At 49.5% G+C, this 22,886-nt stretch overlaps 1 protein-coding gene across 12 annotated transcripts in view; it reads right to left on the bottom strand.

The window, feature by feature from the left end:
• The window catches only part of DIP2A (disco interacting protein 2 homolog A), an 86,291-nt gene extending 67,777 nt beyond the window's left edge, over positions 1-18,514 (bottom strand). For 3 of the 12 annotated variants that reach the window (XM_057696670.1, XM_057696671.1, XM_057696668.1), the window contains exons 1-2: positions 17,924-18,279; positions 2,224-2,295 (exon numbers count right to left, since the gene is read on the bottom strand). In XM_057696670.1, coding sequence (XP_057552653.1) covers positions 2,224-2,295; positions 17,924-18,014 — 163 coding nt within the window. In that variant the 5' untranslated portion in view covers positions 18,015-18,279. Of the gene's footprint in view, positions 1-2,223; positions 2,296-17,923 lie in introns of all 12 variants that reach the window. The other 9 variants (XR_009047680.1, XM_057696669.1, XM_057696672.1 and 6 more) reach the window with 7 other exon arrangements.
• Between the last annotated feature and the right edge of the window lie 4,372 nt (positions 18,515-22,886).

Raw genomic sequence — 22,886 nt, 5'->3', positions numbered from 1 at the left:
TCACAGCAATTCACACTCCCACAATGTGCCCTCTCCCCATCTCTCTGTCACCACTGGATGTTATTAGTTTTAGAATTCTGCCAACCTGACGGGAGAAAAGTGGTTCCTGTGACTACGAGTGAGGCTAAACATATGTTAACGTTTATTGTCCATCCGTATGTCCTTTCCTTTGAGTTTCTGTTAATTCTACCCAGCTAAGGACCCCCCCAAAGGACCTGCACGATGCCTTGGCCAGCTGGAGGCACACCCCTGGACTGTGCATGCCTCCCGGGCCATGGCCGGCTAGCCGCAGCTCAGTTACTCTGCAGTACTTTCCTTTCTAGAACGACAGTCATAACCTGGTTTCTTCCCAGGTCTCCTACCTTGTAACCCCTACTCAAAGGCTATTCAAATATTCTTCTGAATTTTATAGTATTTTATAATTATATAAACATTTAGAGCTTTAATCCTTCTAAAGTTTATGTTCGCTAACGGTGGAGAGGAAGAGGGTCCCACCGTTGACTCCAAAGGGATGGCACCAGTTGCTAAATAAGTCTTCTCTCCTTTGAATTGTCCTGAATCGTTCCTGGATGCCCTTCTCTTACACTGCTGGGTCTTCCACGCCATCCACCCCTGTGTCCAGCTGGGACGATCAAGTGCACACGGCCAGGCTGAACACCTTGAAGGCCAGGCCTTTCTCACTGGTATTCCTTCTCAAAAATGCCAGATTTGGGGAAAAAAATCAGCCACTGGTATTCAGACTGGACTACACTTTGTTCACACATTAATGTGGAAACTACTACTTTTATAGTATTAAAGTCTTCCATTGAGGATATTGGTACATTTCTTCATATTCTAGGGTCTTGGTTATTTCTTTCAAATAGATCTATGATCCTCACACAGGTCTGTGGCTTTCTTGCTAAACGTATTAAAAACATTCGACAGTCCACAGCCATTATGAATGTAAGTTATTTTATTAACAGAAATGCTGCCAGAGAAAAGCTACTGATTCCTGCATATCTGTTTTCTACCAAAACTTACTAATTCTAAAAGCTAAGTAAGCAGTCAGCTCGGTTTTCAAGGCATAAAATAACTACACCTGTGCAGGGACGGCATCCTGTGCTGCTCTCGCCCTGCTTGTCTGTCTGTGGCGCCACACGGGCACTGGCCACCCCGACGGGGGCCTGGGCGTGGCATGGCGGGCACGCCTGCCCCTGAGTAAAGGACATGCAAAGGCACGCAAGCACCTTGTTGGACGGCTGCTGTTGATGGCTGGCAAATGGGTTTTAAGATTTTTTTTAAATAGTTTCCTCCAATTGTACTTGTTTTTGTTTTATTTTGGACTTGAGAAATCCCTCCTGTCTAGAGACGGTGACAGTTTTCCTATGTGACCTTCCAAAGGTGCTATAATGTTTGCCTTCCTGTTTTAGGCCCTTCATACCTAGTTTCTGTGTCTTAAGGAACCGTGCCAGCACCGTGACCTGCAACGCCACCTCCACCGTAAGCCTGGTCTCCACAGCGTGCATGTTTGTCTGGGCCCGTGTTCTGCTCCGCTAATCTAGCTGTCCACTCTCGTGCCAAACCAGGCTGTCTTAATGACAACAGCTGGAGATTAACTCCTCATATCCTAATAGGAAAATCTTCCCACCTCATTCTTCTTCTTTTTTTTTTTTTTTTTTTACCATATTTTGAATCCTTTGACCCTTTAAACTTGTATGTAAATTTTTTTCTAATTTTTTTTTTTTTTTTGGCCATGCCACACATGGCATGCAGGATCTTAATTCCCCAACCAGCAATCAAACCCATGCCCCCTGGAGTAGAAGCCCAGAGTCTTACCACTGGACCACCAGGGAAGTCCCGAACTTGCATATAAATTTTTTAATTAGCTTGTTAAATTCCACCCTCCAAAAACTGTTGAAACACTGAATGTGCTAACTCCACAGACGAATCTAAGTTGGGAAGAACTGACATCTTTATAATATTTGTTACAAACCTAAGTAAGGAAATGTTCCTTACTAAAATCATAAAAACAATCATGGTCTATGATCATAAAAATAAAATAAATCCTATTTGGGAATGAAATCTGTATCAAAGCAGAGAGATAAATTATAATCTATGCCTTTGGACTTTATAATTTATTATTAGACACATTATTTGCCCAGCCCTTCTCAGTAAAATATGAAACTACCTATGTCAAACTAAAATCAACTTTTAAATCAGTTTTATGAGATGTGTCGACCTTACCTTGAATGAGTGGTACATAACGTGCAAGCAGCTTTGCCCTTTTCTTCTCATATCCTTTTTGAGTGATGTCACCTAAAACAACAATGGAAAAATAGAATTACATTTCTTCTAAAGTTCTCCCAAGTTTTTAATTGAAAATTCACCCGTAATGGAAAAACTGGTGACTGGATGTAGAAAGCACACTGCACTGACACAGTGGAGTGCTGCTCAGCGGAGAAGAAGCAAACCACTGACAGACAACAATCCGGGGTCTCACACCCACACGGAGGACAGAGCCAGGCTCGAAAGACCACGTGCAGGAGGATTCCAGTCACGTGGCATCTGGAAAAGATACAGCAATAGGGCCAGAGTACAGACAGTGCTGCAGGGGGAGCGCCCACAGCTGCTCCACGTCTGACTGCGGTGGTGGTTCCATGACTGCATGCGGTGGACAGAGACACACAGAGCTACACACCACAAAGGGTGAGTCCCACGTATGCAAATAACGCGTCGATATGTAAAACTGTGAGCAGCACCCCTGGAAGCATGTCAGAACCACACTCTGAGGCCACAGCCCAGGCTAAAAGACCCGGGTCCACGTTTCACCAAGACCCCCACGTGCCTCTGTGCAGGCTCAAGCTGCGGAAGTGCTGCTGTCCTTGCAAGGGACTCACGAGAAACCAACCCTCGCCAGCCAAGGGCTGTGACCGGGCCAGGACTCGGGAAAAGGACTGCTGTGCTCATAAATTATCATGAAGAAGAACAGCCTAAAAATGAACTAACCTACCCAGAAGCAAGGCAGGAAACATGTCTGCAGGGAAACACTTCTCAGTCTAAGCACACTGGCTGGTTTCCTGGACAACTCGGAGTGCTCAGGGTGGATCTGGCGTGTTTTGGAGACTTTATTTCAACCAGAAATGTATATTACAACGTCCACTAGTATCTTGTTCTTTGGGTGAACTGTCTTCAACAGAAAGCTTCTAGTGTTCTGCAAGCCCTCCTGGCACCCCTCCCTGACCCTCATACCCCTGTCACGCGCCTGCCCCAGACAAGCAAAGCGGCGAGGCTGCTGGGAACCAGAAGACAAAGGCTGCCATCACTCGAAGTGTGCCACCAAGTATTTCCTCCAGGTAAACTCTTGATTTGCTGTCAAAAGCCCAAGACTTCTGAACGTCTGACGTCTGATGAAGCCTCACTGAACGCCTCTGGGTAGACACCAACGCGCCACCCCACAGAAGACAAGCCTGAGGTCTGGAACCTCCGGGCCCTGCACCACCCTCCATAGGGTCAGCGGCTGTTCCTCCAGCAGGCCCTCCCCACAGGGCTGCTCCGTGCCCGCCTCCATCCTCTGATTTACTCTGGCCCCTTACTCCCGCTCCAACACCACACAAACTGTTCTACTGCCTTGAGTGCCTTTTAACTTGAATATGTTCTGCAGAACGTATGCTGCCTTTGTTCACTCTATTGCCAATTTTTTTTTCGCGAAGCGCTTCGCTTTTATCATCACCTGACCTGTGATGTAATGAGCACACCTATCCACTGCTGACTGCAGTGGCCCATGGGCTGTGTCTTCCTCATCTTACACTCACTGGACACTCACAGGCCCTGACTGGGTCCAGGTTATGATTGCATGCTTTTGCTTAATGAGTCTCAACTTGTGAACAAATCTAAAGCAACTGTGTTTTTTTAAACAGTATCTACTTAAAAAGTTGCGTTTCTTCTGGAATATGTGAAAATATGTAATTAAGACAAATTTAAATGAAAACAGTATTGCAACACTAAACTAAAACAGATAAAGACAGAGCATTTGATTTTATAGGATATTTTTCATTTTCTTTTTTTAATTAACTTTTATTGCAGTATTGCTGACTCAATGTTGTGTTAATTTCTGCTGTACACCAAAGTGAAAGTTATACACATATCCACTCTTTTTTAGATTCTATTCCCATATAGGTCATTACAGAGTACTGAATAAAGGTCCCTGTGCCTATACAGTAGGTTCTTATTAGTTACCTATTTTATATACAGTAGTGTGTATACGTCAATTCCAATCTCAGCATATTTTAAAATTAAATATTCATTTCTTACAAACAGTTTCTTTTTATGTTCCCATTTCAAATGAACCGCTTACATGGTGAAGGCACCAAGGAGCCTTCAGAAAGGAAATGTGTTCACTCCCAGTTGGTGCCATATCCTGAAAGTTGTGCAAACCAACTGAATATAACCAGCTACACATTTTCATGTGTAACCAGTTACCATATTTTCAAGTATCCAGTGGAGACACCAACCCGACATGCCTCTGAATGCAAAGCTTCCAGTCACAGACAGCAAAATGGAATCCGAAACAGACTCCAGGCCAAAACTAATGAGCTAACAAAGGGACTCACATCCAGCATGTCTGACCCCAAGCTCGGTAACACTAAAGAGACAAACAGCAGAGCACGCTCCTCAATCTGCTGCACAGAACCAGGGTGACCCTGCTCACCCGCCGGAAGGAACCCCAGACACGACGGAGGTGTCCCCCCGCGGGGCACCGGGGCGCAACTGTGGAAACACAGCAGGCCACCAGCAGAAAGCGCTGCTCTGGGGGCCTGTGGTCAGCAGTCCTCACTAACCCTCCAGGCCAGGGTCCGACGTGTGGCTCAGGCTGACCTCCACGGCAGCAAACCAGATGCACTTTGGATTACAAAGGCAAAACCCCAAGGGATGCCATCAAGTCTCCAACTCAGCAACACGCTTTCTAAGGACCTGTTCTTGAAGGCACTCCACAGCTCTTTAAGGTCACAGGAACAAGGACAGGCAGGGCACGTTACATGTAACAGCAAACAACGTGAGGTGTCCCGTCCATGAAAACGAGCAGGAAGAAGTGCATGTGTGCCAGACGTCATTACTGCAGAACAGTTAGTCCACGCACAGCCACAGAGACCCAGCACAGCTCCCCACCCCACCCCCCCAAAAAAGATTGTTCCGTGTCCTTTCTTGACTTGATAACTCATTTCTTTTTCTTTTCTTTTTTTTCTGGGGGGGGGGGGGGGAGAGGCACTGCATTGGGTCTTCGTTGCTGCTCACAGGCTTTCTCTAGTTGTGGGGAGCAGGGGCTACTCTTTGCTGCGGTGCACAGGCTTCTCATTGTAGTGGCTTCTCTTGTGGAGCACAGGCTCTAGGTGCGTGGGCTTCAGTAGTTGCAACACACAGCCTCAGTAGGTGTGGCGCACAGGCTTAGTTGCTCCGCAGCATGTGGGATCTTCCCAGACCAGGGATCGAACCTGTATCCCCTGCATTGGCAGGCAGATTCTTAACCACTGCACCACCAGGGAAGTCTCTCATTTCTTTTTAGTGCTAAATAATATTCCATTGTCTCGATGTACCAGCTTATTTATCCCTTCATCTACTGAAGGACATCTTGGTTGCTTCCAAGTTTGGGCAATTATGCGTAAAGCCCCTATAAACATCCATGTGCGGGTTGCTTTTAAACACCACTTAGTGAGATAAAGCCACACTACGGTATGACTCACATTGGATGCTCACGGCCAGAACTTAGAACACTCCCGCTACTGGAAGGAGAACTTCAAATATCATCCCCTCCAGTGTCTCCCAACTTCTCAGCGGCACAGCTTCCACTCGAGTGAACTCTTTTGAGGAATGTGAGTGAGAACCTGCTCTGCTGAGGCAGAGGTGGGCCTGCCCTCTGAGCACCCCTTCCTCCCAAGGGAGGGGCGTGGCAGACTCTGGAAACCAACGAAAAAGACATCCTCTCCGCCCCCACGCCCTCTCCTCCCCAGCGCAGTGGCCCGCCTGCCTCAGGCCTGCCTTCGCCTCCCAGACTGTGCTCACTGTGCGGACCGACCTTTCTGATTTTCCAGAATGTAGACTGCTGTCAATTTCTTTTCTTTTTAAAACTGCTACCATTTCAGTGAGATCTGGGGAAGGACAGTCCTCTTTACCTTATGACTGGTCCTGCATACTGACCTAGAAAATCCTCCACTCCCACAAGCAAATGCTCCCCGTCCTGAAACCTCCCCGGCCTCAGCTGCCGACACCCACAGAGGCCCACAGCCTGCTCCTGCTCCTGCTGCAGCGCCTTCTTCCGTCCCGTGTTCTCCTCTCTCTGCCCTTCCCTTTGGAGTCTGGGCTCTTCGAGGGTTTGTCCTAGGCCTTCTTTGCATTTTTCAGCTCTCCATACGGGGCAATCATATTCACTGCAATTATGACGGTTGTTCCAATGACTTCCAAATTTCTACTTCCAGACTAGCTTCTTCTAGAAAGTGCCAGTCCTGTACATTCAGGTCTTCCCTGGACACCATCACTCGGACCTCCCAGAGACACCTCACACTCGACAGGTACGAAGCAGACATGTTCTTTCTGTGTCCCACATCTTCACGAACAGACCCACCAGCTCCCCGGCACTCACTTCAGAAACTCGGGGGTCACTCTAGACCCTCCTTCAATGTCCACCTCTCCACTCCAAGGCTGCTGATTCCACGTCAGACCACTTGCCCCAGCCCACTGGCTCAGCCTCCACCCAGGCCGTCACAGGCTCCTGTCCTGGGTTACAGCAATGTGCTCTTTAATGTTTCTGCTCCCAACATCATACTCATCCAAACACACTCTCTACATGCTGCCAGAAGAATCATTCTAAATCAGAGAGAGAGGGAAGGAGAGACAGACAGACAGACAGACAGACAGACAGAGATCACACAGGAATATTTCAATTGCTGCTTAATACCTTAAAAAAAAAACCTTGCTAGCTCCATCACTAAGGAAGGTCTGCTTAAAATAAAGCACCCGAGAATAACCACCCCTTTAGCCCTTTTTTAAAAACAGAAAATTGGCTATCTATGTTTTCAAGACTTTGTGGGTTCTTGAATGCACACACTAATCTAATTTTAATCTTCTCCCCACTGTCAAGAGCAGGGGTAGAAGAAGCATAAGGTACTTTGACGGCATTACTCTTTTTTTTTTTTTAATATATTTATTTATTTATTTATTTTTGGCCGTGTTGGCTCTTCGTTGCCGTGCGCGAGCTTTCTCTAGTTGTGGCAAGCGGGGGCTACTCTTCATTGCAGTGTGAGGGCTTCTCATCACAGTGGCTTCTCTTGCTGTGGAGCACGGGCTCTAGGTGCTCGGGCTTCAGTAGCTGTGGCACGAGGGCTCAGGAGCTGTGGCACGCACGCTCAAGAACACAGGCTCAGTCGTTGTGGCGCACAGGTTTAGCTACTCCGAAGCATGTGGGATCTTCCCAGACCAGGGCTCGAACCCATGTCCTCTGCACTGGCAGGCAGATTCTTAACCACTGTGCCACCAGGGAAGCCCAGCATTACTCTTCTTCAATAGAATGCCTTTAGCAGAGCATACACCTTGCTGTGCTGTCCAATACACAGCCACTAGCCATACGTGGCTGTTTAAATTTTCATTAATTAAAAATAAACTAAATGACTATTTAGCTCCCCAGGCCCACTCGCCATACCTCAAGTGTTTAATGGCACATGTGGCTGGTGGCTACCACACGGCTCAGCACAAAACGCTGCCACCACCACAGAAAGTGCTACTGTGCCTGTCACCTCACAGCCACAACACCCACCTGGCTTCAGGCTGTGTCTGAGTTTGTTCCGATGCTGGTCCACACTCCAGAGTCCGGTCCAAACTCCTCCCTGGGACGCACACACCCTCCCGTGAGGGAGCCATGTGCCACCTGCCGGGGCGGGGGGGGGGACTGTCTGGAGCCCCAGCCCACTCAGCTCTGGCTCATCCTCCTCTGTCTCGCACGTTCTTCCTCCTTCTGCTCCACCCTCCTCACAAGTGCCTTCAAAACAGGGCTGGAAGAAACCTTACTTCCTCCCTCAGCCCTGCTTGCCCAGTCCTGACGATCACTCCCGCAGAGCCGACGGGGTCCTGCACACGCGCCACAACACTGCCGGCTCACAAGGCTTTCAGCCTCACTAGATCATCAGGCCTTTTTACTCAGTCTGCTGAAGGCTGCTGAAAGACAGGATGACACGCTGAGGGTCTCAGTAGACTCAGCTGCCACAATAAATGTCACAGGCTGGGTGGTCTAAACAACAGCTCTGAGGCTGGACATCTGAGATCCGAGCGTCGCAGGGCTAGTCCCTCCTGCGGCCTCTCTCTTCACGTGCAGCTGACCGTCCACCTGGATCCTCACGTAGTCTCTCCTCTGTGTGTGCGTTCCTGGTGTCTCTCTCTCTCTTATAAGGACACCAGTGCTACTGGATCAGGGACCCACTCTTATGACCTCATTTCACCTTAATCACCTCCTTAAAGGAATATAGTCACACTGGGGGTTAGGGCTTCATCATGTGGATTTTGGGGGACACAGTTCAGATTAATAACACAAGATTATCTGAAGATGAGATCAGAATCCCTATTTCTATAACATTTCTATAACCTTTATTTCAAAACGATCCTAGTTCTAGTGTTTCCTAGCTGTTTCCTGAAAATGCTAATCCTTAGTCTCCTTCACCTTCAGAGATAACCTAAGGACAAACCTATGAGCGATGGAGGAACTTACTAGCACGTGCTCTTTTTAGTTGCCTGTTTTCAACAAGTATAAACAGCCTTTTGACGTTTCAGATACTCAACTTAAAGGTTCTTTACCAATGACCCTGTAGAAAAAGTTCTTAAGTCTGAAAGGGAATAAAACTTCTTTATCCAAAATGGTAATCTTAAATCATGAGTTGTCAGTGTAGACTGAGGAGCAGGACTTCTATTCTTTCCTTACAGCCGAAGGACACAAAGCCAAGTCTCAGCGGAAACCCCTGCATGATCACTGTCCCCCGGCCGTTACTTGAGGTGATGCCCCAAGAATCCAGGAACTCTCAAAGCACAGACCACTCATTTCCTTGTGAAAAGCGGAAGGGGGCCCTTGGGGGCACCACTCAAAGAGATTCTTCATCAACAGATGCCAGAGGTAACCATTTTTAGGTGCTTCCCTCCCTGACCACAGAGGTTTTTCTTTGCCAAACAGTATATACCTTCCTGGTTCTTTTTGACACACAAGTACAACACCAGAAACGTTGGATAATGTAAGGGTATAAAGACTGACCCACAAGGACGATGTCAGTCTTACTCAGAAGCAAGCAAGGTCACTGCAAACAAAATGCTACAGAAAGAGTCAGTCTTAGGGATGCACCAGCAGTACATTTCCCATCCCTGCCACCCTGCTTCCTTCCTATCCTTTCCTTGGCCGGGTCATAGCAGAGTGACCAAATGCTTTAGAGGAGCTCATTTTATATTACATAAATGCTATATATTGTGTCAGGTAAAGAACACATTAAAACAGGGGTCCCCAACCTTCGGGCGACAGACCGGTACTGGGGAGCTGGGCCACACCGCGGGGGGGGCAGGGGAGCGAGAGAAGCGTCATCTGCTGCTCCCCATCACTAGCTTTACCACATGAACCATCCACCCCCGACCCCTGGTCCGCGGAAAAACTGTCTTCCATGAGACCAGTCCCTGGTGCCAAAAAGCTTGGGGACTGTGGCATTCGAAGATGAAATAAAAATGTGTTTTCAAAATTATAAGTCTTTGGGACTTTCCAACTAAAATAACGAAGCACCCACCCTAGACCCTATGAGGACAGCTGTGAGGATGCCCCATGTGGCTGGAGGGGGCATCGGCAGGCAGGGACCCCACCCTGGATGCTGCTCCACGAGGACTCTTCACTCCAGCAGACCAGTGCCGCCACCCGGTCTCTTCTCAAACTCTAAGTCCTGAATGTATACTTATCTCACTCTGTGAGACTGAAGGTCAAAGGAAGTTAGGGAACTGAACGACCAGGGAGGCTGCATGCCTGCACGACCCTGACTCACATGCCTGGGCTGAGGCCTGCGCCAGACGGCTGCCCCAGAGGGGCACCCCAACAGCGCCCACTCCCTCCTGCCCACCAGCCGAGGAAGGGGCCTGGCCAGACCGGCCAGCGCCAAGCAGGACGGCGGTTACTCTCTCTCAGGTGCTGTGACTGCCGATGGGGAGACAGGACCCTCGCCTCGCCACGCGTGGCTCAGGTTAGGCCACAAACACCTATTAAACTACAGGGGAGGCGCAACAGCATCCGTGGCATCCTGGTACCTGTCTCACGCGTGAAGCATTAACCACAAGGGTAGCAGGGGCATCCCTCAAAGTCGTCCTGACACAGCAGAACAAAAACGGAGCCGACTGGCTGGTATCACCCCCACTCATCACCTCGCTCTCTGTCTCCAGCCTCGTCCTGGTCGACCATCTCATTACGGGGACAGAGGCGCTGCACGAGGCCCCTGTCAGACCACAGCCCTCTCCACAGCACTCCTCCCCAGGATAAACACTGATCCTGGGGCGGCACGGAGGGCCTCAGGGATCTCCTCCACCCGCCCCCCCCCCCCATCCGCCTCTGCTCCACACACACACACACACACACACACACACACACACACACACACGCGACAGCCCTCACCTGCCCTGGGGCCTCCCCACCTGCAGAGCCCACCTGCAATCCAAACCTCCGCAAAACGAGTTTCTCCTGTCCACTCCAGTGCCCTCCTGGGAAAGGCCTCTCTCGCCCACCCGAGTGAAAACCCCAAACACACACGTGTTTGCTCCGCACCCCTTTCCCTCCTGGTGTTTGCTCAACAGCACCCACTAACATTAACGCTCCATACCCTTTACTCAAACGACCACCTGCGGCCCCGCTCAGAACGCACGTCTGTGAGACAGAACTTCTGTCCTGTAACATCTCCGCGTGGCCGCCTCACACACACGCTGCGGTCCGTGTGTTCAGGTGAGCTCTTCTGTGAATTAAGGAATGACCATTTTTTCCCTCAGCCCAGCCCTCCCCGTCTTCCCACCTCACGGGGTACATGCAGCATCTCAAACCAAACCCAGGACGCAACTGATTCCTTGCTGTCCTCCAGCCACAGTGGATGCCCTCGGTCCCGCTCCGGACCCACCTCAGCTCCAAGCACGTCTCACCCCGACAGCCACTGCCCTGTGTCCAATGACATGTCTCCCCAGGCAGCGCCTGCCTCCTACCTGGTCTCTCTGGGTTCACTCTGCCTCCATCCAGTCTCTTCTGGACACAGCAACTAGAGAGTCTCTAAGGACGCAAACGGCCAGAGCAGCAGGAGCTCCAGGGGCTCCTTGCTGGAAGCCCAGAAGCCAAGGACCCACCCTGCCCGGCGTGGCCCCGGGCGGCCCTGCTGGCCCGTCTCCCACAGCCCGGCCCTCACCCCACAACGCAGCAGGCCCCGTCCTCTGCGGCCCTGACCAGCTCACCCATCTGCCTCGAGTGCTCCCCAGAGGTACTTCCTGGCCTCAGTGTAAAGTCACCTCCCCATAGCCCCAAGCTCCCTCCGTCTACCAGGTGCTAACAGAAGGCAAATGGACAGAGCAAATGGTGCCTCTGCTTATGACAGGGCCTGGAAGCGTAACAGGTCATGGACACGGAGGACACCTGAGCGGCTCTGGTGTCTGGGACACAGAGGAGCAAGGCGGCTTGCCCCTGCTCTCGGGAAGCATCACGACAGACACCTAAGCCAGAGCCTGCCACAGGCAAGAGGGTCCTCAGAAGAGCCAATAGTTCAGTTCAATACTTGCTGACGAACAACTATGTGCCAGATACAACCTCAAAGGGCAGAGCCTCAGTAAGGGAGATGGACACGTACACTGGAACACCAGATAAACCAGCCCTCCCAACACAGGTCTAAACCGGCGACCCTATAGGCAGGCAGTTCAGGTCCTCCGAGATGCAGATGTCACGACAGGACCAGACGTGCAGAGATTCATGTGGGAAAACGGAGCGGGACCCAGAGGAGGCTGGTGAGCTGTCAGATGCGCCTGCGGAAGGAAGAAGACAGGCAGGCAGGTTGGGCAGGAAAAGTCCTAGACTCCAGGCAGCTCTAAGAAAGTTTCAGGCCATGGCGGGGTCCTTGAGCCAAGGTCCCTGTCAGGAGTCACAGCCTCCCAGGATTGCGCCACTTCCGTACTCCTGCAGCGGGAACTGTGGCCTCAGTGTGAGGTCAGTGTGGACCCGGAGCCCAGCAGGGGAGGCCCAGGGGGATCATGCCCACTGTGGGGCCAGATTAGACTTGAGTCTTGGAGCTCCACCTGGCGAGGCCTCCTCGGCGGGGCTGCACGCACAGTGTGCTCATCTCAGCCTTCCTAGTAGGTCAGAGCAACAAAGACCACATCCTGGTTCGATGGCTCCTGAGGCACAGGTGAGGCTGCCCAAGGGCGTCACTGAATCTGAAAAACTATTATCAAAAAGCTAAGTATTCAAGCCAACTACAGAGGATTCTTAATTTAAAACTGAGAATAAATACCATGTGTGGTTCTACTCTTCTATTAATTCAACAAACATTCAGTAAAATGCCTAAAATGTGCTAGGTGCTGAAGACTTGAAAGATGAACAGATCAAAACTTCCTTTGGAAGAGCTCCCTACAAAGGGGTAAAGAAAAGCCCAGTAAACGATAAACACAAAATTGCGATCAATCCTGTAAGAATGACACAGTAAGAGCTAAAGGGACAAAAACAGCAGGCACCTAACTCTGGGCTGAGGCCGGGGGGCTGTTTTCTGAGGAAGGCAGAGCTTCAAAGAGAAAGTGAAGTTTAAACTGAAGTCTTACAACAAAAAGCAGGAACTCAACAGGTATAGAAAGTTGGCAATGAATAGCACGTGCAAAGTTTTAGGATATTAAAATGGAAATCCTAGTATTGATATTCTTCTAAAAACTTATAAATCAAAATTCTTTAAAGAGACAACTGCACTAGGATGATTTACTATAAAAATTCTAAAGGGACTATGTCTGAATCATGAATAATAGATTTTGCGTAAAGTAGGATGGACATACAAGCAGCTAGTCAGTAAGTATAATTTTTAAAGATTTTTGAACATGTTTTATAAATTGAAACATTTGACTGCCCTTACAAATATAAAAAAGAAATCGCATCATACTAAATCGCATCGCAACACTAAAAAAAAAGTAACAAAAAGTAAAAGAAATACATGTTGACATCTAGGTATCTCCTTAAAAGCTCTATTAGTGTTACATGGTCTGGTAGTTCTCAAAGGTGTTGCACTCAAGAACCCTTCACAGTCTTAAAAATTATTGAGGACCCCAAAGAGCTTTTGTTTGTTTGCGAGCTATCGATGTTTACCATATTAGACATTAAAACTGTGCAACTTCTTAACATTTACTTCTAAAAATTTTATAATAAACCTACCATGTTAACATAAGTAATATTTTAAATTAAAAAATAATTTTATTTTTTTTGGAAAATGATTTCCAAAGCATTTAGTGAGTACAGGTATTGTTTTATTTGTACAAGGCTCTCTAACACCTGGCTTCTTAGAAAACAAGTGGATTCTCGCATCTGCTTCAATCGGCTGCAGGACACGTAGCAGCAGTCTGTGAAGCAAAGCCAGCCTCACACGAACACATGGGCTGGAAAAGGGAGGAGTACTTCAGTAGCCTTTGCAGATCATTATGGACATTCTTTTTTGATACCACACTAAAAGTAGGCAAGTGGTAGTTTCTTAAACAATAGTTGCAATGTAGAATCTAAACCTTATCGATGAACTTTTCATTGCGATCCACTGGTATGTCTTTGAATGGGTCTTTCACCCATGCGTGAACCTGTACCATGATGCACTGTTCATCTGGAAAATACTGGTTCACAGAATGACGCAGCTCTTCCAAATGTTGACATCTTTCGCTAAATAATATCTATACCTCACGTTCATTAATATTGCCACTGATCCCATAAAAAACAGTCTTTAAATACTGAGACGCCGTCAAGCTCATGGTAACAGTTACAGTTTTAAATTTTTATATTTTTGCTTGAAAGCACAAATATATCACCGGCCACAATTTCTGACAGTTGTTCTTCATTTCTCAGAAAACATCCATCAAATACCCAACTCTGAATAGCTGTACTTTGTCTGCCACTCATCTTTTCAAGTAAAAATCACATTCTGTAACAAAAGTGGCCAGCTTGTTTTGCAGCTCAAACTGCACAACTGCCATTCCTCAAACAGGCCCTGGACCTCTCAGTGTGGCAGACATGCTTTACGTGCTCCTCCCACTCCTCACGCAGAGACGAGAGCAAGGACTCAGGGCTGAGACTTAAGAAAGCTGACTCTTACTGCTTCGGCAAGAAAGGGTATGTATGAGTCAAAGTGGCCTTGTTTTTACTGAAAGTGGAGGGGTGAAGAATGCACTGACTGTCAGCACGCTTGCCTCATGGTTCCTGCCAAGGCATGAGCAGTTTTGCCCATCATTGCTTCTGCACCATCAATACAAGCAGGGAAAACAGAAATGACACCTTAGTATTATTGTAAATATAATTTTCCCTCATAGGCCCCCAGCAAGGGTCTTAGGGACCCCGAGAGGTGTGTGAATCACAGTTTGGGAACCGCTGGCAGATTATTTCTAGAAGAAAACACAAGAAATGGATACCAGAGGCCACCTTTGGGGAGAGGCCAGGGATAGAAGGGAGGCTCACTTCAGCCTACATTTCCTTTAAACTGTTTCATTTCTCTGCAATGTAAATCTCCATTATTATTTTGATACAACATTGTGCAAAGCCTATGAGCAAAGGAGAAACAAAGCTAAACCTGACCACTACAATCAAAACATTACCTAGTACCCAGCAGGTGCTCAATAATTACTGAATGAATGAATATACATAAATAACAAACACAAAAAACAAAAAGTGGCAAGAACTCCAAAAGAGGGGGCAAGAGTGATAAGAATTCTGAGAAAGTAGCCTCATAGGAGATGATCAGGAAAGGGTCACAAAAAGAAGACACTTGGGCTGGGCTTTGACAGGTGAATGGAATTTGGAGGTAAGAACTTTAGTATACGACAGAATACTTAGGAAGCACACAAATGTTTATCAATGTGAGGGCAATATCAGGCTGTCATTCTGAAAACTAAGAATTATATCATACATTTTAGAAATTAAAGACATGTAATGAGGAAAAAGGCTTTGTGAAAAGAAATCCCTTCCTCTACATCCACAAATAGAGCTCTTCCCCTCTTTGGCTGACTGCATTCAGGCTGGGGCCCCTGCACTATCAAAACGCAGGAAAACAAGAAACAGACTAAAGGTAAAGCTACGGAATAGACCTATTAACGAGAGTGAAAAAAACAGGAGTGGGACAAATGTAACCTATTGTGTAGGGATTTCCTCTCTAAACCTCTGCAGGCAAGTAAAACAAAGAACAAACTTACACCATCACCCTTGTTTTTTTTTTTTCAGGTTTATAAAAAATGTATTGAAAAGTACAGCGATTCCCCACATACCCCCTACTGTTCGCATCTTGTACTGCTGTGGTACATGTAACCCTTTGTGTTGTACATTCCATGGGTTCTGACCAGCGTAGAATGACTTGTGTCCGCCATCGCCATGTTGTACAGAATAGTCTCACTGCCCTAGAGTCCCTGCGTTCCACCTATTCACCCCATCAGCCTCGTTTCTAAAGCAGTTCAGCAACAGCCCAAAGATTCTGTATGGCACCAAAATAAGTTGTGAGGCACATCGAAGGTAATTTCAGACAATAACAGGCAAGGCATCAGTGTTTGAGAGTTCATTCTTTTTTAAAAAAAAAAAAATCAAGATTATACCTCTAATAACCTCATTTTCATCCACAGACATTCTGACATGCTTTGAGAAGCCAGATATGTGAATTCTTCTGAGTATGTTCACGGAGGTGGGGGTAGGGGGGTTCTAAGAAGAGGGAGGTTCTGTGTACCTGCACCCGTCATCCTCATCTTAATTTGAAGGAGACCCCTAAGCCAAGACGGGCGAAACAGCCAGGAAAGTTAGGGAGCAAGACCACAGCTGTTCCTATTTCCCTCTGGAATCCATGACAGAAAGTCCACACGCCTGCCCTGTGGAGAGAAATCAGTGCATTCTAAGACTAGAACCATGCCTGAGGACGAACCCCAGTTTCAACAATCAGCGAGAATCCAGTGAGGGTGCTGGAGAGCAAGGCCAGTGTGAGTCATGAATACGGGCGGGGCATACTTTCTCCTACTCAAGGCTGGGTACAGGCTGAGGGGAAGTCGTGCAGGCTTCTCCAGATCAGCCCGTTACCTGTCGCTGACCCCCATCTCCCTGTGGGCAGCGTTTTTGTCTGTGTTAAGTTTCCTCGTCCTGCCAACCTGCCTCACACAGTGTCATCTCTAAGTTTTAAGCAACTCCTCATTCAGACAAATGTGAGTGCTGTGAAGGCATCCTATTTTGACATTATCCTAATTTAGAAGATGCTCTAAGACAGTGGGGAGGGGGTGCGCGCAGAGGCAGTGGGGAGAGACACACAGCACAGAGGGCAAAGAGAGTCCCGCTTTCTACTTCTACTTGGTGAAAATATAAAAATGATAATGACAATGAAACTAACTTCGGCTGCTTTAGGGCTGTGCTTCTGCACTTTGCTGTCCCTTCCCTTCAACACCGTCTTCACCTTCCTCAGCTTAAGCTACGTTTCCAGGTTCCTATCCACCTACATATAATCTTATACCCTTTACACAACTATACATCCTCTACATACGTCTAAAACGACAACAGTATAAACGGGTTCAATAGAGAAGCATTGCTTTTGTTGCAGTACTTGTCTTTATGTATGTTTTGTCACACAAATCATGACGTTCTCAACCTTACCTAAGCGTCAACTCCCAGAAAGAACTCAAACATCCAACCACAAAACCACAAGGAATTGAGGGAATAACTAATGCACTGGAGCAGAAATTAACAGCAATCTGCAAAAAACATATTTGAAATGTGTAAAATCTGAACTGCATCTATATGATTTTCCCCGATGAAGAACTACACACAAACCCAGGACAGCAGTTCCTGTCAGAACCATTCCTAATTTGAGTTTTTCCAATTTTCCAAGAGCATCTAATTACCAAGAATTCTCAAATCCACCCCTTTTCCAATTGCACCTCCATTAAAGAAAAAAAAAAAAGCCAGGTCACAGAACTTTTAAAAATTTGGATGTTGACTTCAAGGCAGTTGCATGTAAATGTATTTATTATCTGTAAAACAAAGATAACGAAAGATAACAATAGCACCTCCCTCCCTAAGATTGGTGAGGATTCAATGAGTTAGTACGATGCAGCGCACGCTTACTATAGTTGTGAGAATTGACTACCCCAACCTCAGCGAAACCTGAACTGGGTTCAGACTGTGGAAAAAATGGATTCTAAAAGCAGAAAACGCGGTTACGTTTCAAACACAGTGACGCACGTAACTGCTTCTCTTCGAGGGCCACGAGGCCTCCCTGCTCCCGGCCAAGAACTAGCTGTGCGCCGACAGCCGCGCAGAAGCCGGGACGCGAGCCCCGGGGGGCGGCGGACGGAGGGGGCGCCGCCCGCGCCTCTGAGGCCGAATCGGCCCGTGTTACACTCCCAACCGCTACGCTTACTGAACGCGCTTTCTTCATTCTTAAAAACTCCCTACAAGGGGCTGACAACCGCGTTCGACGCGCCGAGTGCTCTGCACCTGTTACGGCACCAGGCTCACGGCGACCCCGAGAGGCAGGCGCCGCGACCACCCGCGCTCCCGTCGGACCCCGAGGCTCGCGGGGCCGCAGGCCCTGGGCCGGGGCAGCCGGCTCGCACACAGCGGCCAGCCCCGTGCGGGCTCCCGCGCCGGAGGCCGGGCGCCGGGAGCGGGGCGGGGGTCGCGGCCCGGCCGTGCGGGGGGCCCAGGCGCCGGGCCGCTCACCTTCCGACAGCTCCAGGTCCAGCTCGGCCAGGCTCTCCCGCACCTCGGCGGGCAGCGGCACCGCCTCCAGCGGGCACCCGCGCTCGGCCATGGCCCCGCCGAAGGACAGCCGGGCGCGGTCGGGGCCGGGACCGGGCCGGGCCGAGCCCAGGCGGCGGCGCGGGCTGCGGCTACGTTGCTCCCCTCCGCCCGGCGACCTGCATCTGCCCGCGGCGAGCGGAGGCTGCGGCCAGAGGTGCGGCCCGGGCGGCTCCACAGACGCGCGGGCACGAGCGCGGGCGGCTCCTCGGGCGCCGCCGCCGCCCCGCGCGCCCCCGACCGCCCGGCCGATCCTGTACGGAGCGCGCGTGCGCGGCGAGTCCCCAGCCCGGTGGGAGCCGGGCCCGCCCAGCAACACCAGAGGCTCGCTCCCATTGGTCGCGAGGACGCGGCGAGCCTGCTCCGGGCTCCCATTGGAGGAGCGGGGAGAGCGTCCCTCCCGAGAGGCTCTGCGCCGGGGACTTGGGTCGCCGACCGGCGGGAGCTCGGCGTTGCGGCGGTTCGGCCGTGGCTGCCTTCCCCGCCCGTGTGGGGGTCGCGGGCCTCAGGCGGGCGTCGGTGCGCAGCGACCCTGCAGGCCCCCCGGCGAGCGGGCAGCGGGCCCTGGGCCGGTGTCCGCGCGGACGGCGGGGCGCCGCTGGGGGGGGGGGGGGGGGCGCGGACGCTGAGGCTGCACTCGGCGGCCCGTGCACGCGCTCCCCTCCCGGCGCGGGCGGGCCTCCCCCGCGGGGCCTTCCGCGACCCTTGGGAGCCCGCCGGACGCGCTGGGCACCTTGGACGTCCTTCGCAGGCGCGCCGGGACGTGTGTTAGACCACGTGCTTTTCAAAACAGCCTGGGCAGGCGCTCTCGCAGCCGTTTCAGACCGGGGGCGACCGGGGGCGTGACCTTGGGAAGTGCGAGGACACACATCAGGGAGCTCCAGACGTCCGGAGCCTCGGGGCCCGGTGGAGCTGGACTGACACCCACACTCCCAGGGACTCCTGAGGGAGGTGTGTCTGCCTGGGGCGACGGTGGGCTGTAACGGACGCGAATGCCGGCACTTGTCCGCAGAGGGCCACCTTCCTAGGCCGATTGCTTCTTGAGGTGACTGAGCCGGCAGGAGGACGAAGACGTGGCCGTGGGACCCAACACAAGAGGCCTCTGATAAGCAGTGCTTGCTCCAGGACACCACAGGCTGACTGCAGTTTAGCTGGGCCTGCATCGCCCTCTGCTTCCTCTGCTCAGGCCCGCCTCCCTGCTTCCTTGTACCCCCAAAACCATCTCACCGTCCGCTTCTGGAGAGAACATCCTGCGACAGTTGGTACCAGGAGTTTGAGAAGGCAGGTGATAAGATGTGGTGAATCACTCACCACTTGCGGGTGGAACATTCACAGCCCCTGGCACGAAGTGATCTGATCATTTTTCACCCGTGTTGAAGTAGGAGAGTAAACCAGTGAAGTGCAGCGAATACCCTAGTGGCCTTTTACATATGATGGAAATATTGGCTGATAAGGAAGGGTAATGGAATTGAGTAGCTATTCCTTAATACTGCTGATGCCCTTAAGAGAACTCATGGACAGCTGATGGCTACCAACAGACCATTGAAAGCCATGGAGTCTCTTTGGCTGCATGCAAAGAAACCCTTATCTCCTGCACTGAGACAATAAAGACAGCCAGGCCCAAGAATTACTGTCTCAAAGATGTAAACACCCAGTCAAGGCAGTTCTGTTATGCTAAGTTTGGGCCCTGGTTGGGAAAATCTGGGCCCATGACATGTGTCAGAGATACCTGCTATCTGGGTAGATGCCCTCAAAGGTTTTGACCCCTCCACCTTCCCCCTCACCCCCCAGACTGCCTTGAACCTCTGGAGCCTGCCCACGTGGCTCACCTTTCCCTTCCAACCTGGCACTCCTTTCTACAGCCTATTGGACACTAGGCATATAATTATGGTTATTTCTTAGCGTAATTCAGCTGGACTATAGCCCCCTGCCCCTCAGAAGAACATACATATTATTTTGCTAGAGCTGCAGTAAAAAAGTACCACCAACTGGGTGGCTTAACAGATATCTCACAGTTCTGGGGGCTGGAAGTCAGAACAAGGCGACAGTGCTGTTACGGAAGAATCTTCCATTCCTATCTGCTACCTTCTGGTGGTTTGGTGTTACTTGGCTTGTAGATGCATCATGCCAAGCTCTGCCTTCATGTTCACATGCCTTTCTCCCTGTATGTGTGTCTGTTTCTGTGTCCAAATCCCCTGTTTTTAAGGACACCAGTCATTGGATTAGGACCTAGACTAATTAATTCATCTTAATTTGATTATCTGTAAAGACCCAACTTCCAAATAGGGTTACATTCAGGGGTATGGAGTGAGGGGGCGGTTAAGACTTCAACAACTTTTGCAGGGATGCAGTTCAACCCATTACAGGTTGTGAGAACCAGCCAACTGCCAGGAGCTAGGAAAGTGTGGGGGGCTGGATTGTAAGCGTGCTCAATGAGTGGTGGTCCCCAGCATCCTTGTTTAATTCACTGGCATGACCCCTGCAGAAATCAGAAGAGAACTAGAGTTGTAAAATTGGGTAGAAGACTATTATGACCAGTCTTCTAAGATGTGGGATTTAACACTCAGGCAAAGACTGGTAGCAAACTCCCTGAAAGGATGCTCCTAAAATGATGCTGTATCTACTGCTGTATAACAAATTACTACACACTTCGTGGCTTAAAACAAGAATCATTCACTATCTCTTTAGGTTACTGTGGGTCAGGGCATAGTGGGGATGGTTTGTCTCTGCTCGACAGCATCTGGGGCCTCAGCTGGAGCAGCCTGAAGGCTGGAGGTTGCAAGAATCTGAAGGTTCATCTACTCACACAGGTCTAACAGTTGATGCTAGAGCCCAGATTGGGGGTGTCAGCCAGCATACCCACATGTGGCCACTACTGGTGGCCTAGGTGTCCCCACAGTGTAATGGCTGGATTCCAAGGACAGTTGTCCAAAGACAAAGGAAAGCCATAGCCTTTTTGTGAACTAGCCTCAGGAGTCACATACCATCACTTCTGCCACTTCCTAGCTGTTAGTAAATCTCACCTGTATTAGACTCCATCTTTTGAAGGGAGAAATTTCAAAATTTGCAGATACATTTTTAAAACACTACACGTGGGAAAAGCTATGGCCCACAGTAAGTAAAACTGAAATGACAATTGCTATGGCGGACTGATGGAGAGGATTACAAGGGTCAGGGTTTTGGGTGTGCTGACATTTAAATACTCTGCTTCTTGAAGACCCACCAGATGATTATATTCCACATAAAGGCAAAAATAACACATTTACAAAAATCCAAAGAAACAGGCTGATGCAGGGGGCACGGACGTCACTAGTCAGTGGTGGCTCACCTCTTAGGCAAGAGCTGATGCTAGGAAAGCCTGATCCAGAACAGCACTGGGGATGAATGGGATCCTAAAATGAAAGAGGCCAGGAAGCAGCAGGGAACTGACGGAGTCAGAGGATCACAAACTCCAGTGGCCAGCAAGGACTGCGTGGCAGCCAAGGGAGCCCAACCTGTAGAGAGTTGCAGAAAAGGGTAATGAAACACAGCATCCCTAGAGGCAAAATAGATGGGCAATTGAAGATACTACCAGCAGAAAAAAGTCAAGGAGGATGAGTAGAAAAGTCAAGATGGTTGCCCAATATGAAAAATCAGGATCCCACAGCCAGTTTCTGGACCTGAACCTGTTTTTCAGACATGGAACTGAAGAGCTGGCCAAATACCAAGAAGGACCCTGCAATATACCCAAGTATACCCAGAAATGAATCCTGATGTCCTTTCCTTTGATAATTTCACCTGGGGGAAGGGTGGGTAGCCAAACATTTTGCAAACTGATGGACACAAGGTCTGAATTGACTGATACCTGACACCTGGATCATCATGGCTGTCCTATCAGAGTGGCTGCATATGGTACCCAGATAATTAATGGAGTCCTGCCCAAGGTCCAGCTTACAGTAGGTCCACTGGGTCTGTGGACCTGCTTGGTGCTCATTTCCCATCCCAAACTGAATAACTGGCATTGATGTACTTGGCAATTAACATCACTCTCACGTTGGGTCCCTGAACTGTAGGGTTAGGCTATCACAGTAGGGAAAGCCAAGTGGAAACCCCTAAAATGAATCTATTCCTATCAAGATCATAAAACAACTTCACATCTTGGGGTGGGAGGGATGGCAGAGATGGGTGCCACTTTTAGGGATCTAAAGGATACAGCATCATGGTCCCCAGGATCTTTAATTCACCAGTGTGATCCCTGCAGAAGTCAGAAGGATCTGCAGACTCAACCCAGCAGCAGCCCTGAGCGTAGTCTTTGTGTCGGAGGTGGTAGGTGGCTGCTGATCTGCTGTGCTCCTTTCTGTCCCTATCAGGAAAGAGGATCAGAAACATTTCACATTCACGTGGAACAAAGATGCAGTTTTGCCTGAAGGCTATGTTACCTCTCTTGCCCTTTCATAATCCAAAGACTTCACATCCTGAAGAACATCAGACTGTTCCTTTACGTGGATAACCTTGTAAAGATGCTGGAGACCTTGCTAAGATACAGGTGCTCCAGTGAGTAGTAGATAAACACGATGAAGATTCAGGACCTGCTGCATTTATAACATTTTTAGGGATCCAGTGGTCAGTGTGGTGCCCTAAGGCATCCCTTCCAAAAGAAAAAGACAATTATTGCATCTTGCACCTTCAACCATTAATAAAGGAAGACATTGTTGGACCCCTTCAGGTTCTGGAAGCAGCATTTTCCACACCTACGAATACTGCTCTGGGCCAAATACTGGGTGACTTGGAAGACTTCCAGACTTGAGAGACGAGCCCAAAAAGGGAAACTTTTTGTAATAGATCGAGGCTGTGACACAAGCAGTTCTGCCGCTGGGGTCATACGGACTAGCAGGTGGAGTTGGTG

The sequence above is a fragment of the Hippopotamus amphibius genome, chromosome 10 (assembly GCF_030028045.1).
Source record: "Hippopotamus amphibius kiboko isolate mHipAmp2 chromosome 10, mHipAmp2.hap2, whole genome shotgun sequence".
In the NCBI taxonomy this organism is placed as follows: domain Eukaryota; kingdom Metazoa; phylum Chordata; class Mammalia; order Artiodactyla; family Hippopotamidae; genus Hippopotamus; species Hippopotamus amphibius.
Note: the sequence above shows the minus strand (reverse complement) of the source record. Positions and strands in the feature narration are given on the sequence as shown.